The sequence below is a fragment of the Myxine glutinosa genome, chromosome 1, assembly GCF_964187855.1.
Source record: "Myxine glutinosa chromosome 1, kmMyxGlut1.1, whole genome shotgun sequence".
Lineage (NCBI taxonomy): Eukaryota > Metazoa > Chordata > Myxini > Myxiniformes > Myxinidae > Myxine > Myxine glutinosa.
In genome coordinates this window covers 264926871-264953201 of record NC_136261.1, presented here as the reverse complement: position 1 = coordinate 264953201, position 26331 = coordinate 264926871, and the positions used below count along the sequence as shown (strand labels likewise).

General features: G+C 45.7%; 2 protein-coding genes across 7 annotated transcripts in view; one reads left to right on the top strand and one right to left on the bottom strand.

Moving 5' to 3' along the window:
- Positions 1-26331, bottom strand: part of LOC137436963 (mitogen-activated protein kinase kinase kinase 20) — a 145324-nt gene that overhangs the window by 74189 nt on the left and 44804 nt on the right. For 3 of the 5 annotated variants that reach the window (XM_078786570.1, XM_068131217.2, XM_068131226.2), the window contains exons 6-8: positions 22768-22796; positions 479-616; positions 168-254 (exon numbers count right to left, since the gene is read on the bottom strand). In XM_078786570.1, the coding sequence (XP_078642696.1) occupies positions 168-254; positions 479-616; positions 22768-22796 (254 nt within the window). The remainder of the gene's footprint in view (positions 1-167; positions 255-478; positions 617-22767; positions 22797-26331) is intronic. The other 2 variants (XM_078786586.1, XM_078786581.1) reach the window with 1 other exon arrangement.
- The window catches only part of WDR75 (WD repeat domain 75), a 150650-nt gene continuing 137127 nt past the window's right edge, over positions 12809-26331 (top strand). The window contains exon 1 of one of the 2 annotated variants that reach the window (XM_078786600.1): positions 12809-12929. In XM_078786600.1, coding sequence (XP_078642726.1) covers positions 12824-12929 — 106 coding nt within the window. In that variant the 5' untranslated portion in view covers positions 12809-12823. The remainder of the gene's footprint in view (positions 12930-26331) is intronic. The other variant, XM_078786596.1, reaches the window with a different exon arrangement.

Below are 26331 nucleotides of genomic sequence, written 5' to 3'. Positions count from 1 at the left end.
TAGCAAACCAATGAAATAATGAAAGTAGCAAACCAAATTCAAAACCAAATCTTAATCAGATATGCATATGCCAAATTGTACTTTATTTTCAAAATGTATGTATTCTGACAAAGTAAAAAGCAAACCTTTCTGAAGGATATAAAGAACACAAATAAAACTCCACTCACCTCATTTTTCTCCACAACCAACCAAGCAACCTGCAACCCCTCCAGACCTTTGAAGGGGATCTCCCTTGTGAGAATCTCCCAGAGCACCTTCAACATGAATTATAAATATTCCAGATTCAGTCATTGTACCATGGAATAAACTTTTCAACCATTCCAGAAACACAATAATTATTAGCATTTAGAAAAAAACCCAATAATAAAACTTTTAAAACTTTTCCTTCAGCTTTAGAATGAAACCCTGAAATAAACTGAAAAAATACTGACAATTCAGGGAGTATGCACTTCAGAATTTTTTTTACATGAGGACGTACCACCCCAAAGGAGAATGAGTCACAGGCCTCAGAAATAGGCAGACTTTGAATAACCTCAGGAGCCATCCAAGGGAAAGTCCCCACCAAGCTCATGCGAGTCGTGTGCACGTGAAATCGCGATGCACCAAAGTCACATATCTAGAGGTAGGTACACAATGCAGGATATTGTTGATATGCTTAGTCATTGGTGTGGAGGATCTCATACTTATCACTGACAAGTGTGGAGTGCCTTTCACTTGCCTACACTTAAGTGAAAGAGAAATGACACAAACATATGCATCAAACGTATGAAATTACCCAGGAATGTTTCTCCCACGGAGCCATTAAGTAAGCATTTCTTCCAAAAATTATCAGAGTACAAGGAGAATTACTTGAGACATCAAAAAATGCTCCATTCTAGGGAATGGTTGTGCATGTATTGGTAAAATTTCTCGAAGCAAAGGACAAGGGGGATTCCTTCCTTTCATGAAAGCCAAAACACAGTTTGCTTGGTTGTTTCCGCTTTAATTTGTTTATTCTGCTTGGGCTAATTGAATACGTTAAACATGGCAAAATGTTCTGCCATTTTCAAGGAGGAAAATACTTGAGTGGTGAAGACGTTATCGCAGAAAGTAGTCATTATTTAAACAAATTAATCCTTTTAGTATTTGTAATCAGCAACCTACATTGGAGGTAACAAAATTACTTATGTATGGATATATATACATATATGTATGTATATACAGACTTGGCATTTAATATGGAATATTTTTTTTGTGGGGGTGAACTTACTTTTCAAGATGTCTTAGAACCAAAATTTCATTGGAATTATGTTGAAATTATTCTAGATTTTGTTAATGTGACCTTTAAAAGAAACAAAAACCACATTTGACATTTCGAAACAAATAAATTGATCCTTGAAAGTGATGTAAACTGATATCGAACTCAATTCATGGACAGTACTGTGTTAAACTTCTGTACGTTTTCCAGAAGTATCTCTTTATTTTGCACATTAGCCAAAAATTTTTTTAACAAAAACAAAAGTTCAATTATGACTGGGATTACGGACAGTAAAATTACAGTTCAGTACTTCGTGTAACCCCCAAGAGCATTCAGGAGAGCACGTACACGTTGAGGCATGCTGTTCACGAGATTTGCCAAGGTTTGGACAGGAATCGCTTGCCATGCAGTAACAATAGCCTGCTGCAATTCACGCACAGAGGTCGGCTGCTGGTCCAAGTTGTCGATTTGACGCGTTAATTCTGCCCACAAGTTCTCTATCGGATTCATATCCGGGGACATGGCAGTCCACTCCATATGCTCTACACCACGGTCAGCAAGAAAGTGTTGGATCATGCGAGCACGATGAGGCCGTGCATTGTCATCTTGGAAGACAAAGTTTCCTCGAAAGGCTGCACGAGCAAATGGAAGCAATGTTTCTTCCAGAATGGCCCTGTACTTGAACTGGTTCAGGTTTCCATTCAGAACAACCAGGTCAGTTTTGCCCCCTGCATGAAAAGCAGCCCAAACGGTCACCCCATCACCTCCAGCTTGGACTCTTGGCACTATACAATCTTTGTTGTAGGCTTCATGCACTTGTCTGCGCACTCAGACGCAGCCATCTTGACGATAGACCAGAAATCTAGACTCGTCACTGAAGATCACGTGATTCCAGTGTCCTGGCTGCCATTGACGGTGCTCTCTGGCCCACTGCAATCGGCGTTGGTGGTGTTGTCTGGTCAGGCGTGGCTTTCTCAGGGGACGCCTGGCACGATAGCCTGCTTGAACCAGTCGTTGGTTGACTAGCCTTCTGGATACAGGCACATTTGTCAGTTGCTGCCACTCAGCCCTAAGCCGATTAGCTGACTTGGTACAGCCATTACGGACTAACCAGTGCAGCTGGTGATCATCCCTCCTTGTGGTTCTGCGGGGACGTCCTGGCCTCGGTATTGGAGAAGGGACACCCCTCTGAGCATTTCGTTTCAGGATCTTTGACACCTGACCTTGAGTGATGCCATACTGCCGAGCAATAGCATGCTGTTTCATGTCGTAATTTCGTAAAGCCACCACTCCATGACAAACAGCATTGTCGAGTTGACGGACCATCTCCAGAGGAAGCGGCAATAACTTTCGGAAACGTGCAGCAGTTATTTTCCACTAATACAGAACACAACAACCCTTATATACCCGATTGTGAAGCCAATCGTCAAATGTACCTGTCCTTACATTTTGTCACGCCACCTGTGATATTATCCTGTTATTGACTTCTTGCTGTGAAAGACAATCAGTGACATGGTTCTTTCAACAAATAAATCACCAAAGTGTAAAAGAAACTCACCAGATTGATATACTGAGTTAAGAAAGTAAGCCCAAGTCAAGGAAAAAAAAATATTCCATATTAAATGCCAAGTCTGTATATATACATATACAGTATTATATATATATATATATCTATCTATATATATATATATATATATATATATCTATATATATATATATATATATATATATCTATATATATATATATATATATATATCTATATATATATATATATATTTTTATATATATATATATATATATATATCTATATATAGTATATATATATATATATATTGTTGCGGATCCGGGGTACGGCACTCCCGTTACCAAGGGGGGGTTAATCCCCTTGTCTTTTACACTGGCCGTCTCCGATCCTGGAAACTATGACGCCACTTCCGGTCGGTAGTAGCCAGGGTCATTAGTCAATGAAGTCCCAAATACCTGCGTACTAAGACCGGCCGTAAGCGAGGAGATAATTTCCTCCTGAGCCGCAGCGTTAATAGATGCGCCGAGCGAAGCAAGCTGTGACTCGGGCCGTTAAGAAAAGACTAAACCCGATTACAATGGTCGGCCGAATCGTGCCACATATATTCAATTGAAGGAAACAGAATCAGGCGCTCGAATGGAGAAGAAACCAAAGTGAACGGAGGAACACATCATTTATTATACAATACTAGTAGAGGAAATGAAAGGTAATGTACAGTTGAAGAGGAAGAAGCAGTACCACAGGGCAGCCTTATACAGTCTTATATAACACTCCCAGGACAGAACAAACACACTTACACGAAAAGGTGGTGGTGGTGGGAAGGAAGAGAAGGGTCCAGGCAGCTGGTAGGCGTCGAGGTCCGGCTCCGACCTCGCGCTCCGGTCCACGCTCCGGGTTCGAGGAGAAACCCGGCAAACAGCTCCGCGTGTCGTTGAACACGACCGGACAATTATATCGCGGGGGGGGGGGGGGGGGGGGGGGGGAGACTGGGATGCTGCGTACGTAATAGATTGACTCCTTCGCCTTCAACCAGTTGCGCGCCTCCAACAGTTCGTGAAAACGGCAAGCAAGGACTCCTTCACCACTCTCTGTCGCACGACTCGTCTCTCATCTGCTGAAGTCGTTCTCCCGGGCACATCTCTTGATGTTCAACTCCTTCTCTCTCCCTGGCTCATCTCCTCAAGTAGTCCCACGCGACCGCTTATATTGGCCGATCGCGTATTAAGCTGCTTGCCTTTTTGGATACGCCCATCGGTGAGCTGCCTTGGCCCTGATTGGTCGTGAGGGCTCACCAGTCCGCCCCTTGATGGTGCGTTGGTGGGCCACGCCTCATTCCTGGCGCTCCTCCCCCTTCTTCTCCAACTCGGCCGCGTGGCTTATGGCGGCTGGCAGCGAACAACCAAAAGGCAGCGAACGCTGAGGCGGCTGTGGCTGGCAGAGGCGCATAATACAATTTGGAGAGGGTGAAGCCGCAAAATGAATAGGAGGGAATTTGAGAAGGGGCCTAGGTTATTTGATTAATGCAACGCAGAGTCAAACTATTGGGAACAGATCCTTACCTGAAACACATACTAATGAAATAACTAAAGAAGATCCTATGGTGTTCTACGTGTTGCAATATGACCTAACTAGGGTGCGACCTTTGACCTTTACACAAAAGTGGGAATATTTACAGGGGATTATTTATAAGGGATTATTACAAATATTTACAAAGTGGAGGGTTCTAAAAACCGCAACAATATATATATATATATATATATATATATATACATACATATATATATATATATATATATATATTGTCATGTGACTGCTCTCAGTTAACACCGGGAGAGTCACGGAAGGCCACAAACGAGCTTTTACTCCGAAGTGTTCAGTTCAATTGCGGACTTGATACACACGGGGAAAAAATGGAAAAGGGGAGGAAGCTGAAGCACTTACCTGAGCGATCCCTCCGGGCAGTCTTCAACCTGCAGAAAATAACTCAAACAAAAACCGGGTTTAGAATGTACAAAAAATAACAAAATGATTTATTAAAACGGATGCTGATAACAAGAAAACGCGACGGTAAAACTAAAGTCCTAAACGGGATCCTCCACACCAGACTTAAACACAGACAAAGGGATAAAAGAACGTTGGATAAAATAAATTATGTGTGTGTGTGTGTGTGTGTGTGTGTGTGTGTGTGTGTGTGTGTGTGTGTGTGTGTGTGTGTGTGTGTGTGTGTGTGTGTGTGTGTGTGTGTGTGTGTGTGTGTGCTCTGTGAATGGGACCGTGCATTGGCGGGAAACCAGCCTCGTTGCGCCCGTTTCACGCTGCAGCGCTCGTACACTCATCCACACACAGAGAACCGCAATTCCCGGGCCGTGGCTCCTCTAGCAGTCTCTGCACGTCTTCGATGGCATCTCTGAACACGGTCGGTCCAAGCACAATCGCGCGAGGGAGAAGAGGTAAGGGTGAAAGAGGTCATCAAGGGCAACAAAAGAAGAGAGACAAGAAGAGAAGGCAAGAGAGAATGCAAGAGGAGGGCAAGAGAGCAAGAGAGGAGGGCAAGAGAGAAAATGTCAGTCCGAGGGTTCTTTTAACATCAGGTCGTGACGTCATCGGCACTTCTCCACCAATCAGCCCGCAGACCACCACTGCATGGTCCAGCTCTCCACCAATCTGCGTGCCGCTTCTTGCTCGCCCTTCTCTCACCAATCGATGAGTGCCTTCTTGCTCCACCCTGGCCAATCAGCAAGTCCCTTCTTACCCCGGCCTTCCTGTTGGTCAACTCCCACCCAATCACTGTCCTTCTGGGTGTGGCTCTCGGCCTGCCTGAGCTATGTGTGTCTGCCAGGCGATGTAGATGGTGGTGTCCATCGGCAGTGTTCAGAGCTGGCTTCCGGTTGGTTTTATTGTTATTATGGGGTAATTAATGGGTATTTCCTCACTAGTGTTTATGGTGCAGTGCCAAAAGAGATAAAGGATAAATTACTGAGGTTTGATGAACAGGGGAATTAACATAATCCCTATACTAGTTAACATGCCCCATTCCTCGTAATGGGGACAAAGATACACCTTACTCTGACATTTGGCTAAACAAAATTTATTACATGGTGATGGTTCTTATCCGACATCCAGAGCATGTTAATTTATACAAATCTACCTGACTCTACATATCACTGCCTACCCCACAGTCATAACTCTATATATATATATATATATATATATATATATATATATATATATATATATATATATATTGCTGCGGTTTTGAGATTGGCACATTGAAATCAAAAAATGTTAAAGGTTTGCCCCCCATAGTTAGTCACATGAGCAACATATAGGCCCATTTGCAGTATAGTTATGTCTTAGTATGTGTAAGAATAGGCCATTTCCCCTCTTAGTACCTGCGTTGTGTAAAGACAGGAGAATAGGCCCTCCATTCATTTTGCGTACACCTCCATTCTACCTCTATGGGCGCAATCCATCCCGCGTCCCATTTGGCTGTCCACTAGTCAAGTTAACACGAGGCAGGGCCTCGAAAGGTGAAGGAGGGTTGATCTCGGCGCGGCAGCAGTGGGGACGGTAAGAATGAACCAGCCAATCAGAGCTCGAGCGGAATGGCGTGAGAGGGCGTGGTGAAGAGCATCTGGTGAGTTCCAGAGGGTTCGAGGGGCGTGGCAGGTATAACCCTTTGCGTGAAGCCCCCACCGCAAAGTTATCGAGGGAGGTGCGCTGAGTTGGTGCGGAGTTTATGAGAGGATTCTAAGGAGACGCGCTTGAAAAGGATCACCCGCGCTGTATGAACTTTGTTACGAGGGATATGTGGGCGCAGCCAGGGCGTTGATAACTTGCTCACCAAGCGGTTCAGCCAAAGCGAGTGAACGCAGCTGAATAGCTGCCAGCCGCTAAGTCCGCCCCCTACCGTTCGCCCCGAGATAACCCGTTCCGTTCGAGCGACACAATACGCGGTCCTGCCTTCTCCTACCTCCATCTTCACAGGACATGCCGGGGACCGTGGAGAGCCGGGCGGGGCCGATCCTGGACGACCAAGCCGGCGCGTTCGGCCTGAACAGCATCCTGCCCATCTGCAATCCCCGTGTGAGTGTGTGTGTCAGACAGGCCCGTTGTCCTGGGGTATTAAGTATAAGACTGTATAAGGATTGCTCTGTGTCTCTTCCTCCTGTGCTGTAAATACGTGCGTAATAATTAAACCAATTTGTTCTTCCTTTTCTTTCCAATTCGATCGCCTTTGTGATTTCTCCATTGACTAAGCATGGTACGAATAAGATCGCTCCAATCGGGTCTAGTAATTATAAATAGCGCGGATCACGTGTACGCAAACCGCTCGACATATCACCATCACACGTGGTTTGTGCGAGGATTATTCCCTCGCTTCCAGGGCAGCGCTAGTACTTAGGTAACAGCGAATTTGGTCCCGAAACCCTATTTAGCGCTGTCCGGAAGGGACGTAATAGGTCTCGGGTCACGCCAGGTCAGTAAAGACAAGGGGGATTAATCCCCCCTTGATAAGGGGAGAAGGCCGGCGGCAGATCCGCAACAATATATATATATATATATATATATATATATATATATATATTGTTGCGAATATGGAATTTGGCCTCCATATCCGCTTGTAAATATTCCCCTATTTTCTCCAATACTCCCCAACTTTCCCCAGTCCCCCATTCCCTAGTCCCATTGCATGTAAATAACAATCAGTAGAGCCGACCTTCCCCTTATTCCCCCATTAAATGTCGTGCCCAGGTCCACCGCACCACACGTAGACAACTTTCGGACATCTTCCTAGTTATTCTTATTCTATGTCAGTTAAGGCCTCGTCTCCATTAATTATGACTCTTCGTTGCACCAGAATGTGATTATATGGCATCAGTAGTGAGTTTAGGACCTTTCCCATACCTCCTCCCATCTTCTTCCCCAAACAACAACAATAACAACAACTACAACAACAATTACAACAACAACAGAGGAGATGGCGGCGGAGCGGGGGAGGATGCGTCCTCACACCGGCTCGATTAGCTCCAGACCATGCGCTCCACGGGGTTACCCCGAAGGGGCTGGCTGTCAGCTCCTCGTCAGGGGCGGAGCCAGTAACCCCCCCGCACGCACCCAATGAGAAGCAACGTGCCGATTCCACGAGGCGGAGCTAACGAGCCGAGGGCGTGTCACTCCCCGCCGGATATACGCAGCCGCTTGCCGGACGTGACGTCAGATGCGCCCCCAGCTTGAGACGACAAGACGCCACCTCGAGCGCTGAGAGACCTCCTGCATCTTTTGGGCCGCGCCATCCTGTCCCTGAGCACAAGGTGCACCTTGTGCTGGCCATCGAATACCCGCTTTCCTAGCCATCAATCCCCGTGTGAGTCAGTTTTTGTCCTGTTTCTCTGTGGTCTGTCGGGAATAATATAAGGTTGTGTCTAAGTGCCTGTCTTCCTATGATGTACCTCTTGTAGTTGTAATCTAACCTTCCGCCTTAATATAACCTCCTCCGGAGGTCTTGAGAACTGAACCCCTGGTGTCGTATTGTGTCATTATAACCCAGCCGGGTGTCTTCTCTTTCCTATTGAGCCAGCGTAGCGCGGCTTCGTCGACGTTCGAGTACAATCGGGTAATTTGTGCGGACACGACGGCCATTCCGCTCGGCCCACCTTAACATCAAAGTCGTGTCTGTAACAATTGGTGTCGAGGAGTGGAATTCGAACCCGGGACTAAATTAGTTAGGCCCAAATTTTGGGAGGGAAAATCGATTCGGAGCGCGTTTCCCGCGCGAAATTATAACGGCGAAATTTCAATTTGTTTTACGAAAAAAAAAAAAAAACGAATAGAGGAAAAAAAAAATTTGGTCAAAATTTGGAGCGGCCGAAATTTGTTTTGTTTTACGAAACTCGAATTTTGCAAGTCGCGCTATGGCGGATCAAGACGGCTGGGGTCCGGTAGGGGAGAGTGAAGCAGGGTCGATCCAGGACCAAAATGAGGGACAGGAGGAGAGCGAAGCAGTGAGGGCGGCAGGTTCGCAAAATAGCGCCGTCACGCACGAAGAAGCGGGCGCGCAAAATGGCGCCTCGCTGATCACCGCGCCAGCGACCGTGGCAGCGCCCCCGATGGATTGGGGCCTTTTTTTTATACAAATGAAGGCCCTTATGGCCCAGAATAATGAAGAAATGGCAAACAGAATGGGGAACCGGATGGATGCTCAGGGTGAGCGATTGGAGGGCCAAATGGGGGTAATGGGAAACCAACTGGGGGTAATGAGGGACGAAGCGAGGGCTCGGAGTGAGCGATTGGGGGTAATGGGAAGCCAGATGGGGGTAAGGAGGGACGAAGCGAGGGGTACTGGTGAGAAGGTAGACAAAAATTTTGAGGGGTTAGACAACGGGATAAAGGAGGTGAAAAATGGGTTAATGGGGGTAGAAAATAGAATGGCTGCCCAGGAGAATCAGATAGAGGGAGTGAAAAATGGGGTAGAGGGAGAGATTAGAAGAGGTGTGAGTGAGGAGGTCGGAGGAGTGCGCGAGGAGGTGAGGCACTGTAAGGAGCACATGGAGAAGGAGGTGAGAAAGGGGACTGTAAAGTTACAAGGGGGCATAGAGGACCTGACGCAGGAGGTGGAGCAGCTGACGGTGGGACAGACGGAGTTAGTGGAGCAGGTTCAAAGGAACACTGCGGTATTAGGAGGGTTGAAAGCGACACAGAAAGAAGTGGAAGAAGGGATGAGCGAAATTAAAAAGCGACGGAGAGAGGATAACAAAGAGATAAAAGAGGAGATAAAAGAATTGGTCCAAAGTCTGTGTTTGGATCGTGGTGTGCTCATTAACCGGATGAGGGATTCGCAGGTGATGGAGGAGAAGCGAAGAGGAAGAGGACCCGGTGTAAGTGGTGACCAATATGGTCGTGCGTATGATGCGCCAGGGGATTTAAGAAGCTTGGGGATTGGTTTGGATCCGGGTGTTCGTGAGAGGCCGTTGGTGAAGTGTGCGACAGGTCTGGTGTGCGAAAGAGGAGGTGTGCGAGAAAGTCCGACTCTGGGGTGTGTGAGGAAAAAGTGCGTGCCAAGGAGTGAGGGTGCTGGCGAGAGTGAGTCGGTCGTAGCGAGTGTGCGAGGGAGCACATGGAAGCGCGGTGTGGTGAGTGTTCCAGAGGGTGTAACGGGAGAGTGTGCGCGAGAAAGGTGTGTGACGGACAGGTGCACGAGGAAAGAGTGCGCTGTCAGAAGTAAGGAAGAGTGTCCACCTGTGGTGAGTGTTACAGAGGGTGTGACGGGAGAGTGTGCGCGAGAAAGGTGTGTGACGGACAGGTGCATGGGGAAAGAGTGCGCTGTCAAGAGTAAGGATGAGTGCGCTGTCAGGAATGGAGGTGAAAGTAGTGAGAGTGACATGGAGCGTGAGTTAGTTGTGACAGGTGAGCGAGGATGTACACCTGGAATAGAAGGATGCACACCTGGAATGGTAGAGCGTGAGTGGGAATGCACGCTGGAGTTGGTGGTGAGGCACGTGGTTGGGTGTGCGAATGAGAGCACACCTGTGATTGTCACAGAGGAGGTGACTGAGGAGGGGGCGCGAAGAGGTGTATTGGTGAGGTGTGCGAGCAACGAATGTGTGCCAAAGTGTTCGGTGGTCAGGTGTGTGACCAAGGCTGTGAGTGGAATGGGTGTACCTGGGTGTGTAAGGAAGGGTACGAGGAGCATGGGCACAGCTGGATGTGTGAGCAAGGAACGGGCTGCGGGGTGTAAGCGTCCAGGTGAAGCATCGACGTTACACGGGTTAGAGGTTAGAGCGACTTTTAGCCGAAGCAGGCCCTCGGTGCGTGCTGGGCCTCGCTTTGAACGGCCGCGTCCGTGCTCCACTAGGCGGAGCGGGCAGCCCGATAGGAAGGGTCGTTATGGCGACCACGTTTTGTTGAGACGTGCCGGCAGGTCGAGATCGGGACATTGGATGGCTCCACGCCGAGGTGATGTGTGGGATCTCGGCCCGGGTAAGCCCCCGTCCCTGCACCGAGTGCCGGACGTATCCAGCCGCTGGCACAAAACAACCAGCATCCATTGCTTGGCTTTACGAAGCCGGGCTTTGGACAGGGATTGGCGCACCGAGAGGTATTAGTGAGTCGACTGGGTGATGCGGTTAGTGTTTTGGACCCAAAATTGGAGAAAAACAAAATTTGATGATTGGCAAGGGATTGGCAGTAGTGATTGGCAGATGATGGGCAGTGATTGGCAAATTTTTAATTTGTTGAAATTTGACGTGCAAAATTGATAGTGAGAGACCCCCGATGTGGTGGGATGGCAAATCCACCATCCTTCCCATGTGTGGGGCAAATGCGCAATAGATTATGGGGTGTATGGCAGTGAAAACTAGCCCGGGTGGGTTAGGTTATATTGTAGGGATCTAGAAGAGATTGACATTAGGTGACGTTAAGTTTAGTTAGTGACTGATACCTGTAGTGGGGACGCAGGTAGATGAGTGTGGATTATAATGACGAGGGAGCGCAATAGTTTAAAGGGACGACTGGGAAGCGCAAGTTTCAGAAGGGAGTAGTTAGCTGAGATGATGCCGTGTGGGTGTGAGAATTGAACAGGTGTGATTGCACAGGTGTGCAACTGGACAGGTGTGTGGAGCAGTGTATGAGTAGTGAGTGTGTGGATCAGCGCGAATGCGCTTGGGGAGAGAAGGGTGCAGGTGGCACCAGGTGTGAGAGCACAGGTGTGCAGGTACAGGTGTGTGGAGAGAGTTGGAGTGAGTGGTACGGAGTGGTGTGCATGGTGCGAAGGTGTGGATGGGGGAAGAGTGGACCCCTTTCACGAGCACCCGGGGCGGGTAGTGTAAGTGTTAGGTAGAGGGTGCAGGTAAATTGTGGTTGGATATTGGCATTTGTGGTGCGGTTGCAGAATGGTGTTGTGAATGGGTGCATTAGTGTTGTGGAAATGGCTGGGCGTGTAGCCTGTTAGTGTGTGTAGTTGGTTGGGCACTCCACCACTGTGAGGATGTCGGCCAGGTGAGGCCGCAGGTGGGCTCTGGGAGCCGGTAGAGTTGTGGATGGGGCCCGAGGATCCGGAGGATGGACCCGGGTAGCCCAGTGCCAGAGAGGGCACCGAGTGGGGAGAGTGCCAGAGAGCCTTCCCCAGGTAGTTAGGTTAGGGTAAGGAGCAGGTAAGCTCGGAGGCAACTGCAGTGGTGGAGGTGTGCAGGTGGGTAGACCCACTGGGAGAGGTACACGCCGCAGCCCAGAAATTGTGCGAGGGCACCGGGAGATGAATCGGGGGAGTGAGACCCCAAATTGAAAAGCACCACAGTTTGGCCAATGGGAATTGGTTTTTAGAACCCATAGAGTAAGAGGGCCAATGGTTTGGCCGGAGAGAGACCCCGGGTAGTGTAAAGTTGTTAAAGTCATTTAGGAAATAGTTAGGATTAATGAACCTGTCGCACCATACGCAGCCACTTACCTGTGGTGATGATGATGACTCCACACCTGTGTTTTCTTTGTTTTGTTGCAGGAGATGAATCGCTGTGTGGATTTGTGAGACGCATCACGACGTGGATGAGACATTGGGGTGATTCCATCTCTCCCTCCCTAGGAGGGACTGATGATGAATTGGTAATGGCAAATTATGATGTTGAGTTGGAGATGGCAAATTTTGATGAGAGTTGAAAATGGCAAATTTGATTGGTTAGGAGGGAGAGAAGACGAATTTGGTTTATGGGAGGAACGGGGAAGACAGTAGGGATGTTTGTTGATTTGTAAAGTAGATGTTTATGGGTAGTGTTGTGTTTTGTGGATGCAGTAAGGGGTAAGGGAGGGGCCATGTAGGTTACCTGGTGGGGGGGGGGCGTACGATAGGAACGTACCTGTCTCACCTGGTTCCCATGTGCCCCCAGTGTGCATCACCTTACATTGCGTGCACTTTTGCGCCCTTACCACCTTACTCACTTGTCTGCTTCTTTTGTCTCCCACCTCCGAGGATCTGGCTTTGGGGTAGAGAGAGAGAGGAGAGAGAGGTGCTGGCTGCGCAGTTGTGGGCCTGCACTTTCGCTGTTTGCTGCCGGGATCGATACACCATATGGACCGCAATGTTTGTGGCCACCCACAATGGACCGCAGTTCGTTTGCGGCCAAGCACCACCCGGGGATGGACCTATGGGTCAACGTGGCACCTATGCCATACAGGTGAACCACTTATAGTTAACACCACCAAGTGCACCACAAGAAGAGCAAGAGACACCTGCAGGGTTAGGGGTTGTCGAATTTATTTTTATACCAATGAACAATGGTGACTGCACCGGATGGTGCTGACTGTGTGGTGGGGTGGTGCTTTTGATGCTGGGAAAGGGTGCTCTGCACGTTATTAAAGGCCGTCGGCCACAGAGCACTCGTGGGTTGGTGTATCGATGTTGGCAAGCGCGCTCTCTCTATGCATAACATCTGCATGTGTTCCTCCAAAAACAGGTCCTGGATCGTAGTGTAAATAGCAGCGTAGTCGTGTAAATAATGCTCCCTACCGGCTGTATGTTTAGTTTGAGAATTCTTTCCGGATTCGGTTATCCTGTGGGTGTGTTTCTGTGAGGAGAAGGGTGCAACGTCGCAGGGGGACATATTTACTCATTTGTGAATATCTGTAAAACTGTCGCACTCAGGGTAGAGTTAATAGTAGAGGGAACTACATTGCGTGCCACACTAAAGTAGGTAAAAATTTATCGGGTCGGGACGCCCCGAGGGTAGAGAAGGGTGCAATGTTGCGAATATGGAATTTGGCCTCCATATCCGCTTGTAAATATTCCCCTATTTTCTCCAATACTCCCCAACTTTCCCCAGTCCCCCATTCCCTAGTCCCATTGCATGTAAATAACAATCAGTAGAGCCGACCTTCCCCTTATTCCCCCATTAAATGTCGTGCCCAGGTCCACCGCACCACACGTAGACAACTTTCGGACATCTTCCTAGTTATTCTTATTCTATGTCAGTTAAGGCCTCGTCTCCATTAATTATGACTCTTCGTTGCACCAGAATGTGATTATATGGCATCAGTAGTGAGTTTAGGACCTTTCCCATACCTCCTCCCATCTTCTTCCCCAAACAACAACAATAACAACAACTACAACAACAATTACAACAACAACAGAGGAGATGGCGGCGGAGCGGGGGAGGATGCGTCCTCACACCGGCTCGATTAGCTCCAGACCATGCGCTCCACGGGGTTACCCCGAAGGGGCTGGCTGTCAGCTCCTCGTCAGGGGCGGAGCCAGTAACCCCCCCGCACGCACCCAATGAGAAGCAACGTGCCGATTCCACGAGGCGGAGCTAACGAGCCGAGGGCGTGTCACTCCCCGCCGGATATACGCAGCCGCTTGCCGGACGTGACGTCAGATGCGCCCCCAGCTTGAGACGACAAGACGCCACCTCGAGCGCTGAGAGACCTCCTGCATCTTTTGGGCCGCGCCATCCTGTCCCTGAGCACAAGGTGCACCTTGTGCTGGCCATCGAATACCCGCTTTCCTCGCCATCAATCCCCGTGTGAGTCAGTTTTTGTCCTGTTTCTCTGTGGTCTGTCGGGAATAATATAAGGTTGTGTCTAAGTGCCTGTCTTCCTATGATGTACCTCTTGTAGTTGTAATCTAACCTTCCGCCTTAATATAACCTCCTCCGGAGGTCTTGAGAACTGAACCCCTGGTGTCGTATTGTGTCATTATAACCCAGCCGGGTGTCTTCTCTTTCCTATTGAGCCAGCGTAGCGCGGCTTCGTCGACGTTCGAGTACAATCGGGTAATTTGTGCGGACACGACGGCCATTCCGCTCGGCCCACCTTAACATCAAAGTCGTGTCTGTAACAATATATATACGTATATATATATATATATATATATATACAGACTTGGCATTTAATATGGAATATTTTTTTGTGGGGGTGAACTTACTTTTCAAGATGACTTAGAACCAAAAGTTCATTGGAATTATGTTGAAATTATTCTAGATTTTGTTATTCTGACCTTTAAAAGAAACAAAAACCACATTTGACATTTCGAAGCAAATGTATTGATCCTTGAAAGTGATGTAAACTGATATCGAACTCAATTCACGGACAGTACGGTGTTAAACTTCTGTACGTTTTCCGGAAGTATCTCTTTATTTTGCACATTAGCCAAAATTTTTTTCAACAAAAACAAAAGCTAAATTATGACTGGGATTACGGACAGTAAAATTACAGTTCAGTACTTCGTGTAACCCCCACGAGCATTCAGGAGAGCACGTACATGTCGAGGCATGCTGTTCACGAGATTTGCCAAGGTTTGGACAGGAATCGCTTGCCATGCAGTGACAATAGCCTGCTGCAATTCACGCACAGAGGTAGGCTGCTGGTCCAAGTTGTCGATTTGATGCGTTAATTCTGCCCACAAGTTCTCTATCGGATTCATATCCGGGGACATGGCAGGCCACTCCATATGCTCTACACCACGGTCAGCAAGAAAGTGTTGGATCATGCGAGCATGATGAGGCCGTGCATTGTCATATTGGAAGACAAAGTTTCCTCGAAAGGCTGCACGAGCAAATGGAAGCAATGTTTCTTCCAGAATGACCCTGTACTTGAACTGGTTCAGGTTTCCATTCAGAACAACCAGGTCAGTTTTGCCCCCTGCATGAAAAGCAGCCCAAACAGTCACCCCACCACCTCCAGCCTGGACTCTTCGCACTATACAATCTTCGTAGTGGGCTTCATGCACTTGTCTGCGCACTCGGACGTGGCCATCTTGACGATAGACCAGAAATCTAGACTCGTCACTGAAGGTCACGTGATTCCAGTGTCCTGGCTGCCATTGACGGTGCTCTCTGGCCCACTGCAATCGGCGCTGGCTGTGTTGTCTGGTCAGGCGTGGCTTTCTCAGGGGACGCCTGGCACGATAGCCTGCTTGAACCAGTCGTTGGTTGACTAGCCTTCTGGATACAGGCACATTTGTCAGTTGCTGCCACTCAGCCCTAAGCCGATTCGCTGACTTGGTATGGCCATTGCAGACTAACCGGTGCAGCTGGCGATCATCTCTCCTTGTGGTTCTGCGTGGATGTCCTGGCCTCGGTATTGGAGTAGGGACACCCCTCTTAGTATTTCGTTTCAGGATCTTTGACACCTGACCTTGAGTGATGCCATACTGCCGAGCAATAGCACACTGTTTCATTCCGGAATTTCGTAAAGCCACCACTCCATGACAAACAGCATTGTCAAGTTGACGGACGATCTCCAGAGTAAGCGGCAATAACTTTTGTAGACGTGCAGCAGTTGTTTTCCACTAATACAGAACGCAACAACCCTTATATACCCGATTGTGATGCCAATCGTCAAATGTACCTGTCCTTACATTCTGTCATGCCACCTGTGATATAATCCTGTTATTGACTTCTTGAGGCGAAAGACAATCAGTGACATGGTTCTTTCAACAAAGACATCACCGAAGGGTAAAAGAAACTCACCAGATTGATATACAGAGTTCAGAAAGTAAACCCAAGTCAAGAAAAAAAAAATATTCCATATTAAATGCCAAGTCTGTATATATATATATATATATATATACAGTGAACCCTCGTTTATCGCGGGGGTTACGTTCCAGAACCCCCCGCGATAAACGAAAATCCGCGAAGTAGCGACCATATATATATTTTTTTTTTATATATATTTTAAAGCATTATGAACTCCCCACACTCTTATTAACCTTTCCCATACTCTTATAAACACTTCCTATACTCTTAAACACTTTTTACACTCTTAAACATACGTAATTTTAACAACATATAAAATTCTAATGGGTACTCACCATTGAAGATACTGTAGCTACCCATGGGTTCCCCAAGCAAGACCAGCATCAGAATCTCCTTGCTCCAGCCGGTGACGTCACCGGCGGGGATTCCCGGCGCGAGAGTGGCTGGTCACGTGACCGCTAAAGCGTGCCGCGCTTTGCGGGTATAATCAGCTACACCTGTTGATCACGTGACCACCGATTCACCGAAGCACGCCACGCTTGAGAGGCGTGGCTTTCGGTTTCTGGTTGTGCTTTATAATGCAGCCCGATAAATGGGCTTTTCAGTGTTCCCGAGTTGGTTTTGAGAATAAATATCTTCTCGGACGAGTTTGTGTCTTGCCCGTCATTTCGTCCGTATCAAGCAAGAGCCCCGGCTCTTCAATACTACAACTTGCGTGATGAAGATGATGATGAATTAGCTGTGCAGTACTGATGACGATGAAGGTGATGACGATGATGAATGTACTGGCGTTTTCCATACGCACGACTCTTTGTCTACCCTTCTACTGTACACTATGTACAGTATTTTATTTCTTGTAATATGTTTTAAATACTGTATTTTTCTTATTTCTTTACGTTTTTTAATTTTTTAGGCTAGAAAATGCTTATTTTACCACAAAAATATTTAAAATAATAGTATATAAAAATACATTTATACCGCAAAATCCCGCGATATAGCGAAAAATCCGCGATATCATTTTACATATACTAGCGAGAAAAAACCGCGATGTACCGAATCCGCGAAAAGTGAACCGCGATATAGCGAGGGATGACTGTATATATATATATATATATATATATATATATATATATTGTTGCGGATATGGGATTTACATCCATCCATATCCGCTTGTAAATATTCCCCTATTTCCCCAATACTTCCCAACTATCCCCAATCCCCCATTCCCTAGTCCCATTTTCTGTAAACAACACTCTGTAGACCCGACCTCCCCCTATTTCCCCCATTAAATGTCGCATCCAGGTCCACCGCATCTCACGTAGACAACTATAGGACATCTTGCTAGTTATTCTTAGTCTATGTCAGTTAAGGACTCGTTTCCATTAATTCTGACTCTTCGTTGCACCAGAATGTGATTGTATGGCACCGTTAGGAAGTTTAGGACCTCCCAATACCTCCCCGCAGCTCTTCCTCATGGTACAACAACAACAACAACAACAACAACAGCGGCGGCGGCGCGGGGAGTGTGCGTCCTCACTCCGGCTTGGTTGGTAGGGGGTGTTGAAAGGGCACCAAGCCTTTCCAACGAGCCGCCATCGAGCATGTGCTCGACGGGGTTACCACGTAGGGGCTCGCTGTCAGCTCCTCGTCAAGGGCGGAGCCCGGTAACCCCCTGCACCCAATAGAAGCGGCGGACCGATTCCATCTGGGGCGGAGCCAACGAGCCGAGGGCGTGTCACTCCCCGCTGAGCATGCGCAGGAAGAGGGAGGTGACGTCAGATGCGCCCTCAGCTGAGAGAGAGAAGGACGCCACCTCCGAGCGCTGCAATACCTCCCCGCATCTCTGGACTGGACCGTGTTTGATTCTGCCCCTGAGCCAAGGTGCACCTTGTGCTATCGACTGCCTGTCCTTCCCTGCCATCAATCCCTGTGTAAGTCAGTCTTGTTCCGTTTGTCTGTGGTCTGTCTGGGATAGATAAGATTGTGTCTAAGTGCCTATCTCTTCTGTGCTTTACCTCTTACCTTGTAATCTACCCCTTTTCTCCACCACCAATTATATCCTCCTCCGGAGGTCTTGAGAACTGTACCCCTTGTGTCGTTTCATTTATCCCAGCCGTTGTGTCCTTTCTTTCATTGATTTAGCATAGCGCGATTTGGTCAACGTCGGGTGGAATCGGGTAAGTTGGGGTAATCGGGTAAACTGTGCGAACACGGCGGCCATTCCGCTCGGCCCATCATAACATCTTAAGCCGTGTCCGTAACAATATATATATATATATATATATATATATATATATAACTGTAAGAAATAGTAGAAACTCCACAGTACGAGCAGGGCGTCTCATTTGCATTGAATAAATAATCGTTAGATTAAATAAGACGCATTGAATAAATAAAAGCAAAGCACCCACAGCCCCACAACAAACAAACTAGGATCCCTGGCTTCTATAAATGCACAGCAAACAAATGCATTATTCACAAGCATTTACTAGAAGGAAACAAATTCTGTAGTTCTAGCACTGGACAAAAATTCCCCATCACCTCCTATATGAACTGCAAATCGACATGGGTCATATACCTAATCACTTGCCAAAAGTGCACCAAACAATATGTTGGAAAAACTGAGAATACACTCTACACACGATTTAATAACACCCGGTCAGAAATCAATAACTTCCACACCAGTCAGGGCAAATCTCTACCTTACACGATACACTTTAATCAACCGGATCACTCTATAAATGACATTCAAATCTCTGCCATTGAATCAATCACAAATCGATCACACACCACGATTCTGAAACGTGAGTCCTTTTGGATACACAAACTTCGGACAAAAATCCCTCATGGCATAAATTTTGATGACTAAAGCTTGTTCCTACATCAACCCAATCAAATTGTTAACCGTAACCCATTCATTCATTCTTTCCTTCATTCATTCTTTCATTCATTCATTCAACCTTTATATGTCATTTATATAAATATATAAATATATTATATAATATAAATGGTATATGAATATATGCTTGTGTGTTTATGTATGTATATCTCTATATTTGTATATGCACGTGCACCGGAACTGTAAGTGTAACGCAAACGGTAACTGGAAGGTGCGTTTCACTTCCGTTGAACTTGGGGCCGGTGAGTGAACTTTGGCGTGGCTCTTCCTTTTGTATGCATTTTCTACACATATCACACATCTTACACACATCACTATACATACTTGACTGATATATATGACTGCTGTTTTTGTAGACTCAAAAGAGGACCTTTGTTGGTCGAAAGCTTGTCGACAATTAAAGATCGACGTCCTGAAGCTACGTCCGCGTCTTATTTAATCTAACGATTATATATATATATATATATATATATATATATATATATATATATATATATATTGTTACGGTCCGCGGATTGGATGTTATTTACCGAGCGGAGGTAACCGCGGCCGAACAGTTGTTCCCCGTTTCTTCCCGACTCACCCGATTCACCCAGACGTTGGCCAAATCGCGCTATGCCAAATCAATGATAGAAAGGACACGACGACTGGGAAAGATGAAACGACGCAAGGGGGGTACAGTTCTCAAGACCTCCGGAGGAGGGTATAATTACAGTGGTGGAGAAAAGGGGGTAGATTACAAGGCAGAGTGAGGTAAAGACACAGAAGAGATGGGCACTTAAATACAGTCTTATCTATTCCCAGACAGACCACGGACAAACGGACAAGGTAGACTCACACGGGGATTGATGGCAGGAATGGACAGGTAAATCGCTGGCACAAGGTGCACTTTGGCTCGGGGACAGGATAAAGCACGGTTCAAAGATGCAGGGAGGTCTCACAGCGCTCGGAGGTGGTCTTGCTTGCTCCAAGCTCAGTGCGCATCTGACGTCACCTCTCTCTCTCACTGCGCATGCTCAGCGGGGAGTGACACGCCCTCGGCTGGTTGGTTCCGCCCCAACTGGGGCCGGTCCGCCGCTTCCATTGGGTGCGGGGGTTACCGGGCTCTGCCCTTGACGAGGAGCCGACAGGGAGCCATGTTCTACCCCTGTTTGGTAACCCCGTCGAGCACATGTCCGATGGCGGCTCGTTGGGAAGGCCTGGTGTCCTCCCACCACTCCTACCAAGCCGGAGTGAGGACGCGCACTCCCTGCGCTCGTTGTTGTTGTTGTTGTTGTTGTTGTTGAAGAGAACTGTGAGGAAGAGCTGCGGGGAGGTATTGGGAGGTCCTAAACTTCCTAACGGTGCCATACAATCACATTCTGGTGCAACGAAGGGTCAGAATTAATGGAAACGAATCCTTACCTGACGTAGACTAAGAATAACTAGCAAGATGTCCTATCGTTGTCGACATGAGATGTGGTGGACCTGGATGCGACATTTAATGGGGGAAAAAGGGGGAGGTCGGGTCTACAGAGTGTTGTTTACAGAAAATGGGACTAGGGAATGGGGGATTGGGGAGAGTTGGGAAGTATTGAGGAAATAGGGGAATATTTACAAGCGGATATGGATGGATGCAAATCCCATATCCGCAACAATATATATATATATATATATATATATATATATATATATATAATTATATATATTCCTGTCCCTTCACCAACATTTCCTGTTCAACTGTGATTGAAATGGCTACCTTAATATAACCATATCAAAATAACTGTTAATAATGAGTCAGGTGAGGAGCTGTAAAAGGCCGAAGTAGTCGATTCACAGATAGCCAGCTTAAGGCCAAATTTGGTCATTAAAGCACCCATGAAGAGAATGCACTAATGTGCTGAATGAGATCTGAACCTCGTCAGTGATCTTACTCCAAGTGTGAGCAATCCCCATGCTGCTTATCAGGATTTTAACCTAACTTAGATCCCCCAGGGAGAAGCCAATTATTCTGAGACGAGCGATGCAGGGGAGGCAGAGGGAAAAGAGCAGGAATGAATAACTTAAGAAATAGGGATTTATTAAAATATAGGACACGAGGATGAGATACATTTCTTGACAGATCCAGCGTACAAAGACAAACGATCACGGAGAATGAGGAGATCCCATCATGAACATCTCAATTCGACTAAGGGAGCTCAAACCTACTACGAAGAGAACCAAGGAATCTCACCACGGCTTTGTGCCGCCCTAGATGTTGCGGTCAAGATGTTGCGGCTGCGTGTGGGTTCTGCTTGGCTTGAGCTAAGCCGTGATTTATGCGTGCAGCTTGAACAGTGCCCCGACTGGGCAGTGCGGCCTGCTCGAGGAATCGCCATGCGTCTCATTCTTTCTCAGTTTGTTTACTACAGCGCCCACCCAGTTGAGTCTGAGGATAATACAGCCTGGCTTAGTCTACTGGATGTATGTCGAACCTTGATACAGATATGAACAAAGTAGATCCAAGATGACACCCATTTCCAATGTGATGTTAATGGTATCTATCTGTCTTTGTTTTCACCGAGCTTAATCGTACCTCAATTGTAAAACATCGCGATTAAATATTAAAGAAGAAAGAGCAATCAGAGATTGCAGACCCTTGCCAGGACATGTTTTTTAAGGCTTTTGTGTTAAAACAAATTGGTGGCCGAACCACGTGATCGATGACGTCATCATGAATTTTTTTTCTCCACCAATGTATCCATAGATTACGCTAAAGAAATTTCATCTTGATCGGATGAAGTTTTGTATTTGTCGAATTATGACGTCATAATGGAGGCACCTATGACATCATCATTAACATAGGTTATTCCCCATGGAGAGTTCTTTACAATGAGCTATATCTCAAATTTTTCTATGCAGCGCTTTCAGAGATATAGTGGTGCAACGTTTTTCGTTTTTTCCAAGATGGCGCCCTTACCACGTGACCTATGACGTCATACTTATAATTACAAAATTCTACAGGAGGTTTTGCTCCTATGGTCCAAATTTAGTGTCCATCGGATTAACAGTTGCAGAGGAATAAAAAATTCATACTGATCAGATAAAGCGTTGTACTTGCTGAATTATGACGTCATAATGAAGGCACCGATGACATCATCATCAACATATCTTATTCCCCATCGGGAGTACTTGACTGAGCCTTGCTTCAACTTTTTCCAATGAGTGGTTTGGGAGATAGACAAGTGTAACGTTTTTCCAAGATGGTGTCCGTACCACGTGACCTATGACATCATAATTATGAATAAAAAAATTCTGCCGGTGGAGGCGCTTCTATGGTATAATTTCGTGCCGATCGAACCAATGGCTGCCGTGAAAATGAATTTTAAACGTTCGCCACATCTCCGGACGCAACCGAATGCGAAGCCCTGCTTTTCACTTCACGAGGGCAGGGTAAATATTTATCTGTATCTCCATACGAGAGACGGCAACAAAATATATGCAGAGGCAACACAACGGACAGTATATTGTGTACAATCTTAAAAAGCCAGGCTAATTCTTCGGGAAGCACTACATTTTATGTACCGAAAGGAAGGAGTAGGGAAGGGGAAATTGAGAATATCCTCGCACAAAATCCCTCACAACCAACAAACTTCGTTATCCTTATTCAAAGACGTTCCTTACCTTCAGCATGTTGTCTGCACTTATAACCACTGCACAACACAGAAGGAAGGACAAAAGTGACCTCAAGAGTTTGCAAATATAGTGAGAGTATTCTGATATTGCAAAAGAAAATGTTTCAAGTTTTAACCAAAACAAACTATTTGATATTGGACAATCAATCATAAAGAATTCAATTGGTTAGAAAAAACATTATGTGGTCCAACACTTTAATAGATTTGTGATTCCACTTGCAAATAGTGTGTGTGTGTGTGTGTGTGTGTGTGTGTGTGTGTGTGTGTGTGTGTGTGTGTGTGTGTGTGTGTGTGTGTGTGTGTATGTATGTATGTATATATGTGTGTGTGTGTATGTGTGTGTGTGTATGTATGTATGTATGCGTGTGTGTGTGTGTGTGTGTGTGTGTGTGTGTGTGTGTGTGTGTGTGAATGTGTGTGTATGTGTGTGTGTGTATGTATGTATGTATGTATGTGTGTGTGTGTGTGTGTGTGTATGTATGTATGCGTGTGTGTATGTATGTATGCGTGTGTGTGTGTGTGTGTGTGTATGTGTGTGTGATCTCATTCAGCACATTGTGTGTGTGTGTGAAACTTCACTAAATAGTAGAGTTCGTGGTCCGACAAAATCGTATATATTTTTGAGGTCAAAAGGTCAAAAGGTCAACATAGGCCAAAAGGTCAACCACTTTTTCACATTTCTAAAATCCTCAATTTTCATCCGATTGACTTGAAATTTGAATGAGATTTACATATCGGCTAACTGAATTCAACCACCAACTATTTTTGAGATCAGCATAGGCCAAAAGGTCAACAACAATTTCGAATTTCTAAAATCCTTAATTTTCATACGATTCACTTGAAATTTGAATGGGATTTACATATCAGTGAACTCAATTCAACCACCAACTATTTTTGAGATCAGCATAGGCCAAAGGGTCAACATAGGCCAAATGTCAACAACAATTTCGAATTTCTAAAATCCTCAATTTTCATCCAATTGACTTGAAATTTGAATTGGATTTTCAGATCAGCCAACTGAATTCAACCACCAATTATTTAAGAGGTCAAAAGGATGCTCTACTGAGTGCCATTCTGCTTCGTTCTCTTTTGCCAAGTGTCGCTCTATGAGTGATTTTTCATTTGTGCGTTTGTGTGTTTGTCTGTCCGCTCACTTATACTTGCCTACAGGTCACAATTTTAAACCGATCTTCACGAAACTTCACCAAATGGTAGAGCTCGTGGTCCGACAAATTTATATATATTTTTGAGGTCAAAAGGTCAAAGGTCAACATCGGCCAAAGGTCAACAACAATTTCCAATTTCTAAAATACTCAAGTTTCATCCAATTGACTTGAAATCGGAATATGATTTGCATATCAGCTAACTGAAACCAACCACCAACTATTTTTGAGGTCAACATAGGCCAAAATGTCAACATAGGACAAATTTCTAAATTTGTCAATTTTCATCAGATTAACTTAAACTTTGAAGACGATTTGCATATCAGTTCACTGAATTCAACCACTAATTATTTTTGAGGTCAAAAGGATGCTCTAATGAGTCCCATTCTACTTTGTTCTGTTTTGCCAAGTGTCGCTCTATGAGTGATTTTTCATATGTCTGTCTGTCTGTTTGTATGTCTGTCTGTATGTCAGTCGCCTACAGGTCACAATTTTCAACCGATCTTCACCAAACTTCAACAAATGGTGGAGTTGGTCATAAGCAAGAAGCCTATTGTTTTTGGGGTCAAAACGTCAATAGGTTTCCCCTTACTCTGATTAGATTTGACAAGAAATAGTGGGAGCGGAAGATGGGAGCGGAGAGGAAGCCGTAGCCAGAGGTACTCCTGGGGGTGGGGTGCAGAGAGGGCAGTGCAAGGAGAGGGAGGAAGAGAGTTTTTGATAAAGATAGCAACCCCACCACCAGGACAAGGCTCAGGTCTATCATACCGGAGGAGGAAGTAACCAGGAAGAGATATTAAGGAATCAGAGACATCTTGAAGGAGGAAAGTTTCTGTTAAGCAGATCAAGTCTGGATTGTCAGAAGCAACCTGAATGGAGAGATCAATCAGGTTTGAGCAAAGGTCCCGGATGTTTGAGATCCATACCGTTAATGAGGAGAGAGGGGGAGCATTGGGTGCAGGACAGGAGAGGGGAGGGGTAGGGTCAGATGAAGGTGTTTGTTTGTGTGTGTGTGTGTGTATGTGTGTGTGTGTGTGTGTGTGTGTGTGTGTGTGTGTGTGTATACCAGCGACATTGGTGTGTGTGTGTGTGTGTGTGTGTGTGTGTGTGTGTGTGTGTGTGTGTGTGTGTGTGTGTGTGTGTGTTTGTTTGTGTGTGTATGGATTAATCCGATTACGATGGCCCCCTTTATAGGCCAAAGGTAACCAACTTTGTCAATTTTCTAAAATCCTCAATTTTCATCTGAATGACTTGAAATTTTAAGAGGATTTGCACATCTGGTCACTGAATTCAACCCCCCACTATTTTTGAGGTCAACATTGGCCAAAAGGTCAACACAGGCCAAATTTTTAAAATCCTCAATGTACCTCAGATTGATGTGAAATTTTAAGAGGATTTGTATATCTGGACATTAAATCCAACCACCAAGTATTTTTGAGGTCTACCTAAGCCAAAAAGGTCAACATAGGCCAAATTTCGGAAATCCTCAATTTTCATCTGATTGACTTGAAATTTGAAGAGGATTTGCATATCTGGACACTGAATTCAACCCCCAACTATTTTTGTGGTCAACATCGACCAAACATCAACATCGGCCAGATTTCTCAAATCCTCAATTTTCATCGGATGAACTTGAAATTTTAAGAGGATTTGCATATCTGGACACTGAATTCAACCACCAAGTATTTTTGAGGTCAACATAAGCCAAAAGGTCAACATTGGCCAAGTTTCTATAATCTTCAATTTTCTTTCAATAAACTTGAAATTTGAAGACTATTTGCATGTCTGATCACTGAATTCGACCCCCAACAATTTTTGAACTCAACATAGGCCAAATTTCTAAAATCCACAATTTTCATATGATTGACTTGAAATTTTAAGAGGATTTGCATACCAGGTCACTGAATTCAACTACCAATTATTTTTGAGGTCATCATAGGCCAACAACTTATTTTAGGGACTTCGCAAAGTATCGTGCTATGCACGACATATTTCTTGTTTGTTTGTCTGTCTGTCTGTATGTCAGTCACCTACAGGTCACAATTTTCAACCGATCTTCACAAAACCTCACCAAGTTGTAGAGTTCCTAACAATTGAGAAGCCTATTTATTTAGAGGTCAAAGGTGAAAGGTTATCTGGAGGTCAAATTTCTAAAATTGGCATTTTAAATCCAATTGACTTGAAAATTGAACAACATTTGTATATTGAGTCACTAAATTGGGAAACCAACTATTTTTTAGGTCAAAAGGTCAAAGGTCAACTCAAGGTCAAACTTCCCAAATCATCAATTTTCATCCTATTGACCCGAGCTTTGATCAATATAGTCACTTTTGATCTTGATGAAATGGACAATTTGCTGGATCAATTGCAACCTCTTTTTCTGGTGGGGG